The sequence below is a fragment of the Hypanus sabinus genome, chromosome 20 (assembly GCF_030144855.1).
Source record: "Hypanus sabinus isolate sHypSab1 chromosome 20, sHypSab1.hap1, whole genome shotgun sequence".
Taxonomy (NCBI): Eukaryota; Metazoa; Chordata; class Chondrichthyes; order Myliobatiformes; family Dasyatidae; genus Hypanus; species Hypanus sabinus.
Genome location: NC_082725.1, coordinates 19024618 through 19038528, shown reverse-complemented (window position 1 = coordinate 19038528; position 13911 = coordinate 19024618). Strand labels below are relative to the sequence as shown.

The window sequence follows — 13911 nt, the reverse complement described above, 5'->3', positions numbered from 1 at the left end:
AGTACTCAGGAATTGTAAGAGGAAGCTAAAATGGAAATGAGAAGAAATTTTGAAAGACACCTTGATCTGGAAATTTCATTCAAAAATCCTTCTAACGAGTCAAAATTTGATTGCATGCTGGAGGTGATCCAGCCACCTCCCCAAAAAACACTGGTGGTTAAATTGTCTGAACTGAAAGTTCTGAGTTTTTTTTTACTACTTTTAAAGTGCAGGGAACAGTCTGAAAGATGACTATTTGTGACCTAACCTTGGCGGCTACATGTTCTCCTTGTGACCATTAGTTTTCTCTGGGTTTTCCAGTCTCCTCCCACATCCCAAAAATGTGCAGGTTGCTAATTCAATTGACCACTGTAAATTGTCCCTTGTGTGTTGGTGAGGGATTGAATTTTGGGGGAGATGATGAGAATGCGGAGAGAATTTAAGACACATGGAGCTGGCGTAAATGGGATGGTAGGACGGCCATTTACTGTGCTTTATGTCACTTTGATGTGTTGGAAAATTCAATGTAAGACTTTATTCATTGCAAAATGAATCATTGAATATTTGCACCATGATATAAATACGAATAGACCTTTTTAGGCTGGATATTTGCATCCTTTCATAGAGCTGGGCAAGATTTATAAACTTAGTTGATTTGGGTAAAGGCTAGTCAAGAAAGAGACTGCTGACCAATACTTCTCAGCTCTTAGAACACCTTGTCACCTTTTTCCATTAAAAGTCTAGTTTGTGCAGTGGATATTCTTGTATTGTACACTGCATGCATTCTAGGTTTAGATCGTTGCTGGATAAGAGAACACAGCAGGTGTGTCTGTAGGTTTTAAGTAACTATTTGTAAACCATCATAATTCCAAAGTACTGCCAGTTTACAATCAGGCTTGCGGTATAATTGTATACTGTATTAGCTGCCAAGATGAACAAAAGCAGCTTATGTGTTAAGTGTCATAAAACTAGAGAAGTGATTGAAGTTTTGCTGATTCTGCTGTGGAAATATAATGTTATATTAAAATATAGTTTTTTCTGATTACTTATGTAAAGACGATATATATATGTAGATGCCAGCCTATATCTCTGCTATTTTAAATGCAAGGAGTGTGGACTTAAATGTTTATAGTAGAGTATTATTTCAGCTGTTCAATATTCTAATCTGATTGGATACCTAAAGATACCCTTTGTCAAAAGCAATTATTTCCAGGAGCACACTGGCATGCAAACTTTTTACAAATCATATAATTAAGCATTATGAGGAAGCTGTTAGCCAGGTGCTGTGATGTTCATTTGTATGCAATCTTTAACATTACTTGTGAAATCTTATCTCACAAGTTGGTTCATAATGACCAACATTTTGAATACTGCCACAGGCCATTAACTGGGGTAAAAGCTTCTCATTACATTACTTAAAGGGGTATCTTTCACCAGCCCAAACACCTTCAATCAACTGCAGATGTATTTCTCATACTCATACTTGTCCTTTCTCAAGTTAAGAGAATTGATTGCAGTAGCTGGGTTAAGCAAACTTTCCAAAGTACTCAAGTCCCAGCCCTGATCTCCAAACTGACTTTAGTCCCTCTCCAATCTTCTTTTTCCCCCATCTCTTACTCTCTCAAGCTTATTGTCCAAGGTTGGTTCTCGTTTCCCAGTTTAGCTGATGTTGTTATTCATTTTCAACAGTCTGCTAATTCCACTTCCCTTCAAGTTTGTCATTAAACATCTTCCTCCTCCTAAACTTGTAGACCTGGTAGATTGAATCATTTCCAAATTCTTTCCTCTCCATAGTCTTTGAATGTGTTGATCTTTTTCCAATTTGACACACATTTAATGAATTTCTATGTTTTAACTTCCCCAGTCAAATTCTACTCTCAGACTCAAGGACAATTTCTATCCCAGTATTATAAAACTTGAGTGAACCCCTTGTACGATAAGGATTAACTCTAGATCTCTTAATCTTCCTTGATGTAGCTGCTGTACCTTATTTGTACCTGTGCTGCACTTTCTCTGCAATTATAGAACTTTATTCTGAATTATTACTTGATTTCCCTTTGTATTCCCTCAGTGTACTTGTGTTTGGAATAATCTGCATGGATGGCATGCGAAACAGTTTGGTTTATGATTGTCACGTACCAATCACCATTACAACAATGAAACATATTATTAAATGCTATTGAACTGTAAATTTTATGCCATTTCAAAGGGTTGTTAAGCATGTTGGTGTGGGCTAGGGTTCACACACAACCTCAATGACTGCTGAGGTAAGACTTGAAGATTTTCTGCCATACCTCATTGATAAATGAGGTAAACTTAACACTCCACTTATTCCAGATTATGTAATTTAACATATTTAAAATGTTCAGTTGTGATGGTGGGAATCAAATTCATGCCTCTGGATTGTTATGTCAGGCCATCAAGCTGTTAGTCTGAAGCCAACATCTCAGTGGAAGAACTTCATGCGTGGCAGCAGGATATGACTGCTCAAGGGAAAGATAAACAGAAGAGTAAAATGATTGGCAATGCATCACAGAGTTCTGAAAATACATGGTTATTTTCAAATAAATGGCAACTAGTTGATGTTGATTCCTCTCCATAGATGCTGCCTGACTTGCTGAGTTCCTCCAGCATTTTGCATGTTGCTCTGGCTTTGCAGCGTCTGCAGAATCTCTTGTGTTTATGAGTTAGTTGTGCAGACACACGGAGCATGAGGATTAAACTGAATTCATTGCATACACCAATTTAGCTATGAGGTAATGACAGGGCATACATTATACACAAAATTGTCAAGACTTGAGAACTGGACACACGAGTTCTCTCAAAAAGTGCTGCTGAATAGCTCTGACATTTCAGGATGAAAACTATTTATCTGATGTGTATGGCTTTGGTGGGAGGAAAGAACAGTAGGGAAGAATTTATGGGTAGAGTTACATCAGTAGAAAGCTATTTAAAGTTAGCAGGAGCCTGAGATCTTTTTTTGTTAGCAGTTCTGAAGTGGTAGAGAAATAAAAGCAGAAGTTTATTCCGTTCCGCTTTCAGACTTTCAAATGCACAGATTTTCTAATCTAAAAGGCAGAAATTTCTGAAATATATCTGAGCTAGTTTTCTGCAAAAAGATAATGCGGGACTGCTCATGGAACAGGAAAGGAAAAAGGATTTGTTAATGATCCATATTTGGACTAACACTTTCAAGGAGCAATCGTACAAACAGCCTCAATGTAGTTAACAGAAAAAGAAGCGGAAAAAACCTACGAAGCTTCTAGATTTGGATGAGGATACTTTCCTTGCAAAGATGCAGAAACCTAGAAATTCTAATGCATCTCATGGGTATAGTGTGGGTGGGGGAGGGTTGTGGGTGGCAATTCAGTCTTTCACCCTCCCCTGAAAATTTGGGCTGATCTGGGTTGCTCTTCGTCACCAGCAAGTAGTATTACTTTCAAACAGCCAAATCAGATGGTCAGTGACAGAGGCCTCAACAGACCTGGGCTGAGGCTTGTGGGGACGGTTAGAAGGCTGAAAATTTCAATGAGTTTCAGGAAGACACTTTTAAAGATTGCCTCTTTTTATTTTGACTTTACCAAACTATGTTCAGTGAATTAACCTCCATTAGAATAGATGATATTGCCCAAACACTCATAATCTTCCAGTTACTCAAATGAAAATATAAGCAGTTACTTTGTTTCAAACAATCATCTAGAGATGAGAATAAAAATTCCACCAAGCCCACAGCGCCCTTTTAATTCTGGAACTGGGGCGGCAGTTGTATAAATTATAGACGGAGGAATGCATCGACAATAAGGAAACTTGCCAGAAGTGGGCAGCACTGATGTCTTTCCCCATGAGTATGATTGGAGAGCTATTTCAAAATGAGCTGTGTGGAATTCTCTGCTGAGGAGGTCTGTTGCCAATTACCAGAGATAGCTTTTTTTTTGTTTAAATTGAGGTAATCAAGAATAATTTTAATTTAATTTTGTAAGTCCATTAAAACTTGCCTGCCTTCCAAGTGTATTGTTATGTTCCTGATAAGGGTTGTTACATCACAAATATGTAAGCTAATTCAGCACAATTTTGGATCAACACCTGATTGATGTATTACTACATTGGGGTGTCTAAAGCATTTGCTAGCTAGGCGGAGTTTGAGGTATTTTGTAACAAAGCTCTGCTTTGGAGGTGAGAGATTGTTTGTAGAAAGGAATCCATGAGGTGCAGAGGTGCATGATGGATGGGCTTTCCAGGCAGTCAGCTTTATGCTGAATTGCTTTGACTCAAATGTGGAAGCCTATTCATTTGCAGGGTTTGCCTGTGACATATTCTGTGAAAATCATACTGTCACACTTAAAATTTTGTGTTACCATCTATTATAATGCAGCAATCTGTGTGAAGCCCAATCCAAAATAATCACACATCGTTTAGACAAGAGATCCTGCAGATTTTGGAAATCTTGAGCAGCACACACAAAATCCTGGAAGAACTGAGCATGTCATGCAGCATCTAAGGAGAGGAATAAACAGTCTATATTTCAGGCTAAGACCCTCCATCAGTGGGGCTCCTGCTGTTCAATCCTCTCCATAGACCTACTGAGTTCCTCCAGCATTATGTGTGTCACACACTGTTTGTCAGTGACTATTGGAAGCAGAATTTTATTGGAATAAATTATTCCACAAAGGATTATTTAATGAATTTTGTGGTCCAGAGCATCAGCAAGTTCACTCTTCGTCTTTCTACGTCATCTCTGCTCTACCAATTTCCCTTGGGGTCTCTGGGTGGAATCAGAGCAGTGTACAATGGGATTTCTGCCTCACTGCCCATTCATTGCGAATGTGTTTCAGTTCCTTAATCTTACATTAAGTAGAGTCCATCTAAGAAGAACAGAAATCATCACTTTATTTTGATTTGCATACATGTGCATTGATCTAAACCTCTAAATGTGGTGCATAAAAAGATTTAATTTTCAACTGCATGAAACTACTGGGTAATTCTGTATTATAAATTTGGAAAGAAAATTATGTGTTTCACATTGCTTCATTAATCACTCATTCTTTCTTTCACAGTAACTATACGAGCACACCTAACTGGCTGGCTGATGACCTTGAAGAAGACTTTTGTGCTGGCACCCAGTTCTGTCCTAAGGATAGTCCTTCTCATTACAAGTCTGATTGTGCTGCCTTATATGGGGTCAGTATCAGTTGTGGCTATGATTAGTAAACAATCGTAGATGGATATTGATGTAATGAAGAACAGGAAATTGCCTCTGTACTTAATTTGCTATGTCTAATTTCGGTAATGGCTTATTTTGTTGCACTCTCACCCGGGTAGCTCCCGTTTTCAGCATCAAGCCTACACCTGGCTGTATTATGTGTTGCTGTTTATTTACCAAATTGCATAACCTTGCATGAATTATATCAGCTACTTTTTAGCTCATTGCGCATTATCTGTGTCCCAGATGGTAGTGTCACCCTTGTCTCTGAGTCGGGTTGTGCCTTCAGAGCTGTACACATAATCTAATCTGTACTCTCAAAGGCAAGATGAAACACTGAGGCCCAGGCTGGCTTCTCAGCTAGGTTAAATTAACAGGAGTTATTTGGTTTTCCCGGCCATTACTTAACCATCAAATTCATTGGTTGAGGTTTGTAGAATACTTGTTTTTTTTTAAAAAAATTGTATCTAAATCGGCTAACTGATTTCCTACATTACAATCTTTTTTGTGTTATTTTCAAAGAGTTTTTGGATACAAATATATCTCTTTCACTGAAGGTCACTTTAGCATTACCCCTTTCTCTGGCAGGGGTTACTACATTTATAAACGAGAGGTTCATGCACTGAATCGTAGAATGGAGGTCTTCAGGAATTTTTATTTAAGATGGGAAATTATACTTGCTTTAGGGGGTCCCTTTTACCAACATGAGGAACACCACTAGTCACTGACAGCCAACCAGAAAAGGCCCCCTTTATTCCCACGCATTTCCTTTTGCCTGTCAGCCATTCCTGTATCCACGCCAGTATCTTTCCTGTAACATTATAGGATTTTATTTTGTTAAGCAGCCTCGTGTGTGGCACATTATCAAACACTTTCTGAAGATCCTGGTAAATGACATCCACTGTTTTTCCTTTGTCCACCCTGCTTGTTACATCCTCCAGGAACTATAACAGATTTGTCAGGCAAGATTTCCCTTTACAGAAACCATGCTGACTTTGACTTTATCATTAGTATTCAAGTACCCTGAAACCTCATCTTTAACAATAGACTCCAACACTTAACCAACCACTAGGCTAACTAGTCTATAATTCCCTTTCTTTTCCCTTCCTCCCTTCCTGAAGAGTGGAGTGACATTTGCAATCTTCCAGTCCACCAGGACCATGCCAGAATCAAGTGATTCTTGAAAGATCATGACCAAGGCATCTATTGTCTCTTCAGCAACCTCCCCTCTCTGGACTCTGGGACGTAGTCCATCTGGTCCACCTTAAGACTTTTCAATTTGCCTCACTCTTTCTCCTTTGTTTAGAAATGGCACTCCTGCTCCCTGACGCTCACGAATCTCTGGCACACTGCTAGTGTGTTCCATAGTGAATTAAGTTCATCTGCCATTTCTTTGTTCCCCATTACTACCTCATCAGCATCATTTTCCAATGGTCCAATATAAACTCTCACCTCACTTTTACTCTTCATAACTGAAAAATCTTTCAGTGTCATGCTTTATATTATTAGCTAGTTCGCCCTTATATTTTATCTTTTTCCTTCTTTATGGCTTTATTAGTTGCCTTTACTTGGATTTTAAAAGCTTCCCAAATCATCCAACCTCCCACTCACTTTTGCTACCTTGTATGCCCTTTCCTTGGCTTTTATGCAATCCTTAACTTCCTTTGTCAGCCATAGTTGCCTAACCCTGTCATTTGAGAACAACTTCCTCTGGGATATATCTATCCTGAGCCTTGTGAACTAGTCCCAGAAACTTCAGCCACCTCTGCTCTGCTGTCATCCCCGCCAATATCCTCCTCTCTCCCTTCAAACCCCACTGCCCAGCAACTCCTGACAGCCCCGATTTAACGCTAACTTAATCAAGGGACAATTTACAATGACCAATTAACTTACCAGCCAGTATGTTACCAGAGCACCCAGAGAAAACCCACACATCCGATGGGGAGGGGCAAGGCTTGAACTCCAAATTCTGATGTTCTAAGTTGTAATAGTATCATGCTAACCGCTACACTACCATGGCATGAAGTGATTCTTAATACTTCTGCTGAGATAAACCAATGTGAATATCCCAATTTAGAAGTTTGACTGACAATTCATCAAATGTAGGGTTCTTTTTAAAGGCCCTGTGGAATTCATTGCCACAGAGGGCAGCGGAGGCCAAGTCATTGGGTATATTCAAGGTGGAGGTCAATAGGATTTTGATTAGTAAGGGCATCAAAGGTTATGGGGAGAAGATTGGTGAATGAGGTTGAGAAGGACAATAAATAAATCTCTTGTTCTTAGGCTACTTCATTTGTCACAACATTGCCCACTCATTCAACCTATCCATTTCCCTTTGATTGAATGGCAAAGCAGACCTGATGGGCCAAATGGGCTAATTCTGCTCCTATGTGGAAACTATAGAAAGGGTGCAGAGGAGATTTGCTAGGATGTTGCCTGGATTGGGGAGCATGCCTTATGAGAATAGGTTGAGTGAATGAGGGGGGGCCTGATAGAGGTGTATAAGATGATGAGAGGCATTGATTGTGTGGATAGTCAGAGGCTTTTCCCCAGTGCTGAAATGGCCAACACGAAAGGGCACAGTTTTAAGTGGCTGGAGGTAGGTACAGAGGAGATGTCGGGTAAATTTTTTATGCAGAGAGTGGTGAGTGCATGTAATGGGCTGCCGGCGACGGTGATGGAGACAGATACGATAGGGTCTTTTAAGGGGTAGGTACATTGAGCTTAGAAAAATAGAGGGCCGTTGGTAACCCTAGGTAATTTCTAAAGTAAGTACATGTTCATCACCGCATTGTGGGCCATAGGGCCTGTATTGTGCTGCAGGTTTTCTGTGTTTCTATGTTTTATGGTAAAATATGAAATTGTCCATTTTGTTAGGAATTTTTTTTAGTATCCAAATAGTGAGAAATTATGTGAGTATGGGTGTTCTAGTACATGATCCGCTCTTACACAGCCGTTACTTATTTGTTTGTTTATTGATTGATTGGGATACAGCACAGAATAAGGCCTTCTGGCCCTTTGTGCCATGCTCTCTAGCTACCCCTGATTTAACCTTAGTCTAATCACGGCACAATGTACAATAACCACTTAACCTACCAACCTGTTCATATTTGTAGACTGTGGGAGGAAACCAATTGCCTGGAGGACAGCCATGCCGACACGGGGAGAATGTACAAACTCCTTACAGACAGTGGTGGGAATTGAATTCAGGTCGCCTGTGCTGTAAAGTGTTGTGCTCAGCATTACACTACCATGCGACTTCATTAACCCTTCATTATAGAGCATCCTGAATGTCCGTTTTGTATCAGCCTCTACTATCATCCTTAGCGGTGCATTCCAGACACCTAACACTCTTTATGTAAAGAAAACGAACATACTTCCTCCATTCATCTTTAAAACATGTTTCTGGCATTAGCAATTGCTACTCTCGGTAACAGGTGCAGGCTGTCCACTGTGTCTGTGCACCTCAATCTTAAGCACCTTTATGAACTCATCTCTCATCCTCATCCTTCCCAAAGAACAAAGCACTGGCTTGCTCAACTTTTCCTCCTAAGACATGTTCCCTAATCATGATAGATCAATGCACCCTCTCTAAACCTTTCACATCCTTCCTATATGAAGCATCCAGAAGTGAACACAATACTCCAAGTGGGGTATTACTTGAATTTTATAGAGCTGCAACACAGCTTCACGGCTCTTGAATTCAGCCCCCCAACTAATGAAGGCCAGCACACCATATGTCCTCTTAACAATCCTACTGACCTTTGTGGCAAATTTGAGGGATCTGTGGACTCTGAGATTCCCCCTGTTCCTCCACATTGCCGATAATGCTGCCATTAATCGTCTATTTTGTCTTTCAAGTTTGGTCCTCCAAAGTTTACCACTTAAGACTTTTCTGGATTGAACTCCATCTGCCACTTCTTGGCCTAGCCATGCCATCCTATCAATGTCCTATGATAACCTGCACTATCCACATCACCACCAAACTTTGAGTCATCTGCAAACTTACTAACACTGTAAAGTGTGTATACTTTAACAAGGGTGAAAGATTACCGTGGGTTGAAGGGAATGTTAATAGGTTCAAGTTAATGTCAGAGAAATGTATACAATATACATCCTGAAATTCCTTTTCTTTCTTTGCAAACATCCACAAAAACAGAGGAGTGCTCCAAAGAATGAATGATAGTTAAATGTTAGAATCCGAAAGCCCCCCCAACTCTCCCACATGCATAAGCAGCAGCAAAGTGACAACCTCCCCTTCCCCAGCAGCAAAAAAGCATCTGCACTCTCCACTGAGCACTCAAAGACACAGACTTGCAGTACCCCAGACTACTCGTTCACCCAATAATTCAAAATAGCAGAGGCACTCTGTCCCCCTAATAAGGGAAAAAGAGGTGTCCCCATTTCACAGCGAGAGGGGAGACGTAACAAAACAAGTGGCCGATTTATGGTGTCAAAAGTCCGTTGCATTGCTTTTTCCGAGCTCTGTGCCCAAAGATCTCGGGTCGCTGGGCACACAGCCAGCTCGCTGCTTACGATCCTCCGTCTGCCACGACACACCAGTTTTCTACAGCGGCACCAACCTCAAATCCACCTGCCTCCAGATCCACGATAATCTGGCACCCTGAAGGTGCGCTAGTCTTCTAGGTCGCGTCCTTGACTTATCAAGAAACGGCCGGATGTAAGGCCCTGAGAGTGGGTCCCATTCCCTAATAGTGCCCTAATAGCCTGTGACTGCTCTTAATCTGTATGTTTGTTTGTTACATTGTGAAGCAAGCAAATAATTATCAGAATAATCATCGGGCAAACCCATCTCAGTTATTCACAACTTGTAACTTAATAAAGGGTAAAACTCATCTGCATGTTATGTTGGGAAGGATGGGCTTAAGGTTCACATTAATTTTTCTTACTACAAGCGTTACCAGTTCTCAGCAAGACTTTTTTTAGTGACTGATATTGATATGTTTTGTTGTAAATTAACTTAAATTTGTTTAGTAGCTTTTCATTATTGACAAAGGAAAGCAAATTAGAACTTGATTGAGTTTCGATTTAGATTGGGATAACCTATTACTCACTGGTTTTGATTTACAGATCTTTGATCAAGAAGCAGAGGTACCTTGTCACCAACTCGTGCATCTTTTAGTACTTTAACCAAACAATAAATTTTTGACAACTTCCCAGAAGTGTCTTTGAAGGCAATATTTAATTAGGTCTAAAAGGCATTTATGGTTATATTGCAGTATTTTATTAGAGATATTGGAAATATTTATGTACACATGCTGGTCTTGAGTCACAAAGATTATGTAGCTTCAATCTAATGTTGAATAACATCAGCACTAATCAGAATTCAATTGACCCAACCATCACAGGCTAAGACCTCCCCCTCCCCCCTTTCAATAAGCACTGCCCCAAGAAAGCAGCATCCATCATGAGAGACACCCAACATCCTGGCCCTGGTCTCATCTTGCTACTACCATCAGGCAGAAGTTTATGTCCTACACCTCTAGGTTTAGGAAAGTTAATACCTTACAACAATCAGGCTACTGAACCAGTGCGGATAACTTCAATCATCACAATTCTGAAATGATTCTACAACCTACAGCCTCTGAAGGATTCATTACAACTCATGTTCTCAGTATGATTTCTTATTTGCATTTTGTCTTTTTCACATTGGTGGTGTGTCAGTCTTTGTCTGTTTATGTATAGTTTTTCATAAGTTCTATTGTATTTCTTTTTCTACCTGTAAGTACCTACAAGAAAATGAATTTCAGGGAAGTATATGGTAACATTTACGTACTTTGTACTTCCTTCCCTGTATAGTCATTTGTCTAACAGCCTCTTAAACGCCATTATTATACTTCTACCTTCACAAACATGAATGACAATAGACAATAGGTGCAGGAGTAGGCCATTTGGCCCTTCTAGCCAGCACTGCCATTCACTGTGATCATGGCTGATCATACACGATCAGTACCCCGTTCTTGCCCTCTCCCCATATCCCTTGACCCTGCTATCTATGAGCTCTATCTAATGCATGGATTTTCTTTCATATTTCAAAAGTTATACCTTTGCTTTCTTCTACCTTTCTCTCTACCCTTGACACAACTGCAGACCTTTCCAAGCAGCTGCTAAAGCTCTGCCCTCTGCAGCTTTTTAGGTGAACCTCTCATGGTGACTTTTGTTGCAAAACCATCACCTCTCTTTCTTGGTATTGTGTTGTTGCCTTTGTACTATAATGTTGACTATGAATGCTACAAGTGCAAGATGTGTAGCTACAAAATAAGGGCTGATTATTTGAAGCTGATGTGTGTAGACATTTCTTCCCTCAAGGCAGTGAACCTATGAAATTGTCACCGAGGGTGGAGGGCAGCTCATTAGATGGGGATAGATACATATTTCAAAGACTGATGAACTGAGGTTCATGGGGAACTGGCACAGAAGAAGACACAAGTCCAACATAGATTAGCCTTGATTACATTAATGCAGTGATTCCCAACCTTTTCTATGCCCCACACCCCTAGGAAATGATTAATGTTCGCACCTCCTACAAAAGTAATATCACATTTGAAGATGAAGAAGTCTAATTTCTAATTATTGAACCACATACAATACTGCGGGTGAACAAATTGAAGTAAAAAAAAGCTTTTAACTCAGTGCATAAAATACAAATATAAATTGAGCAAGTAGATTCTAATTTATTCAGAAAAAATTGTAAACAGTAAATTAATGAGACTCCTCAACTCTGAGGTGTAACTTCCCAGGTAACACTGATGAGAATCCTCAACTCTGACTCAGGCAGCAGGAGTCTGGAGTGAGTTTACCTCTCTCAACTTGGGCAGCGGGAGACTGGAGTGTGCTTGGGACAAGCATTACTACCACTTCTCAAGGTACACTGGCAGCTGGCTGAGCGATGACTTGTCACTCAAGCACACAAGCCACTCTTTGTCGCACCCCCGGGGGTGCGGGCACCCCAAGTTGGGAACCCCTGTATTAATGGCAGGGCAGCTGTGACAAGCTTCAAGCCTGTCTTCTGCTCCTGTTTTGTCATGTGTGTTTATAAGACTTTTTCAGAAATATTTTTGCATCCCCTTTAAAATGTATACTATTTAGTCTTTGTTGTCTCGTTATTCTACCTCACAATTTTGTGGGCTGAATCCCTACTGCTGTGTATTCTTCACTTTCCATCCGCTTTACAATTTACTATTCTTCTAAATTTTGGGTCATCTGCTTAAAACCCAAATTGTGCCTTTCAGCCGAAGTAATGAATATGTGATTGTGAAACTGGACTCTCAGTCCAAAGTACAGTAATTCACCATAATTGTTTAAATCGCTTGCTGCTTATATTTTTTTTTGCTCTAAGGCAACTTAGTCTATGTTATTATGCAGCATTCTTAAATTTTTAAGTTCATTTCTCCATTGAGAGGATGCCTACTGGATTTACTTAAATTATTTTACTGTTAAGTGTTTTGTAGCACATCATTTGATGTCCCCAACTGAAAGAACAGAAAAGAGAATTAAAATCCTTTTGAATATAATTTAATAGAGGAAAGTTTTTTTTTACGCAGAGCAGTGGGTGGTGATAAAGGCATATAAATTAAGGGCATTTAAGAAACTCTTCGATAGGCACATGGGTGATAGAAAAATTGAGGGCTCCCTCAGAGGGAAGGGTTAAATTGATGTTAGAGTAGGTTAAAAGTTTGGCACAGCATCATGGCCAAACTGGCCCATACTGTGCTATCCTATTCCATGTTCTTTAAAAAAAAATCCCTTAATCAGCATTAAACTGAATGGACCATAAATAACAGTAATGTTTCTATCCTTTTACTTCTAGCAGGGATGAAGTTTTACCTATCTTTCAGTGTTCTGTCTCTGTCTCTATACCGAAGGAGGGTTGAAATTGTATTTTGCTGAAGCAAGGAATGCAATTATGTTAAAATCATGCAGCACTTTAACGGTGCCAAATAAATCACCCGCTACCATCCCCCAGTAACCTACATTATTGGTAGGTGCAGGACGAGATGCACATTTAGAGCTGATATATTCTTCTTATCCAGTATCCTGGCAAATACCCTTGTTCGTTTTATCTGTGTTAACCCTTGCTACATTTAGTTTGTAACCCAGCCATGCTTTTGCCCTTGATGTTATTTCCAGATTCTTTTACTCTGAGTCACACTGTACTTCATGGCAACTTTTTTTTAATATACTTCATAAGGAATCTAAAGCTCTTCGTTATTTTCTTCTCTATTCTTATTTTGCTTCTTTGCCCCTCTGGTTTTCTTGATGACCTTTATCCCCCTATATTAACAAAGTGAGACCTGCCTTGAAATTTCTACAACCTCCGCTCTCATGCCTTTCAGATCCATTTGGAACAAAGCAGTTTACCTTCTCTTAAAATGCCAGGGAGATGTTTAATGCATTTACCCATGAAATAATACAAAAGCAAAATTCTGAAAGTCACTGACTCAAGTGATAATGAAGTGTCCAAAGGTATAAAAATCTTATCTGTTACAAATATGGAAATAAAACTAAAAATGCTAGAAATACACAAAGTGAGGAAATGTCAGATTACTTCTGCTTTTGGAAAGGTTATCCTTTTCTGCGAACTAATCACTGGCCAGGTAAAATCGTTCAAGAGGTAGCAGGCCTACATTATTTTAAAATTACCTAAGTTCTTTAAAAATACAGTTTAGAAGAAAAAATCATAATTTTGCAAATTATAGCCTTCAGTAACA

At 39.6% G+C, this 13911-nt stretch overlaps 1 protein-coding gene across 5 annotated transcripts in view; it reads left to right on the top strand.

Moving 5' to 3' along the window:
• Positions 1 to 13911, top strand: part of LOC132378342 (progressive ankylosis protein homolog B-like) — a 137593-nt gene that overhangs the window by 114109 nt on the left and 9573 nt on the right. For all 5 annotated transcript variants that reach the window (XM_059945173.1, XM_059945175.1, XM_059945172.1 and 2 more), the window contains one exon: positions 5034 to 5157. In XM_059945173.1, the coding sequence (XP_059801156.1) occupies positions 5034 to 5157 (124 nt within the window). The remainder of the gene's footprint in view (positions 1 to 5033; positions 5158 to 13911) is intronic.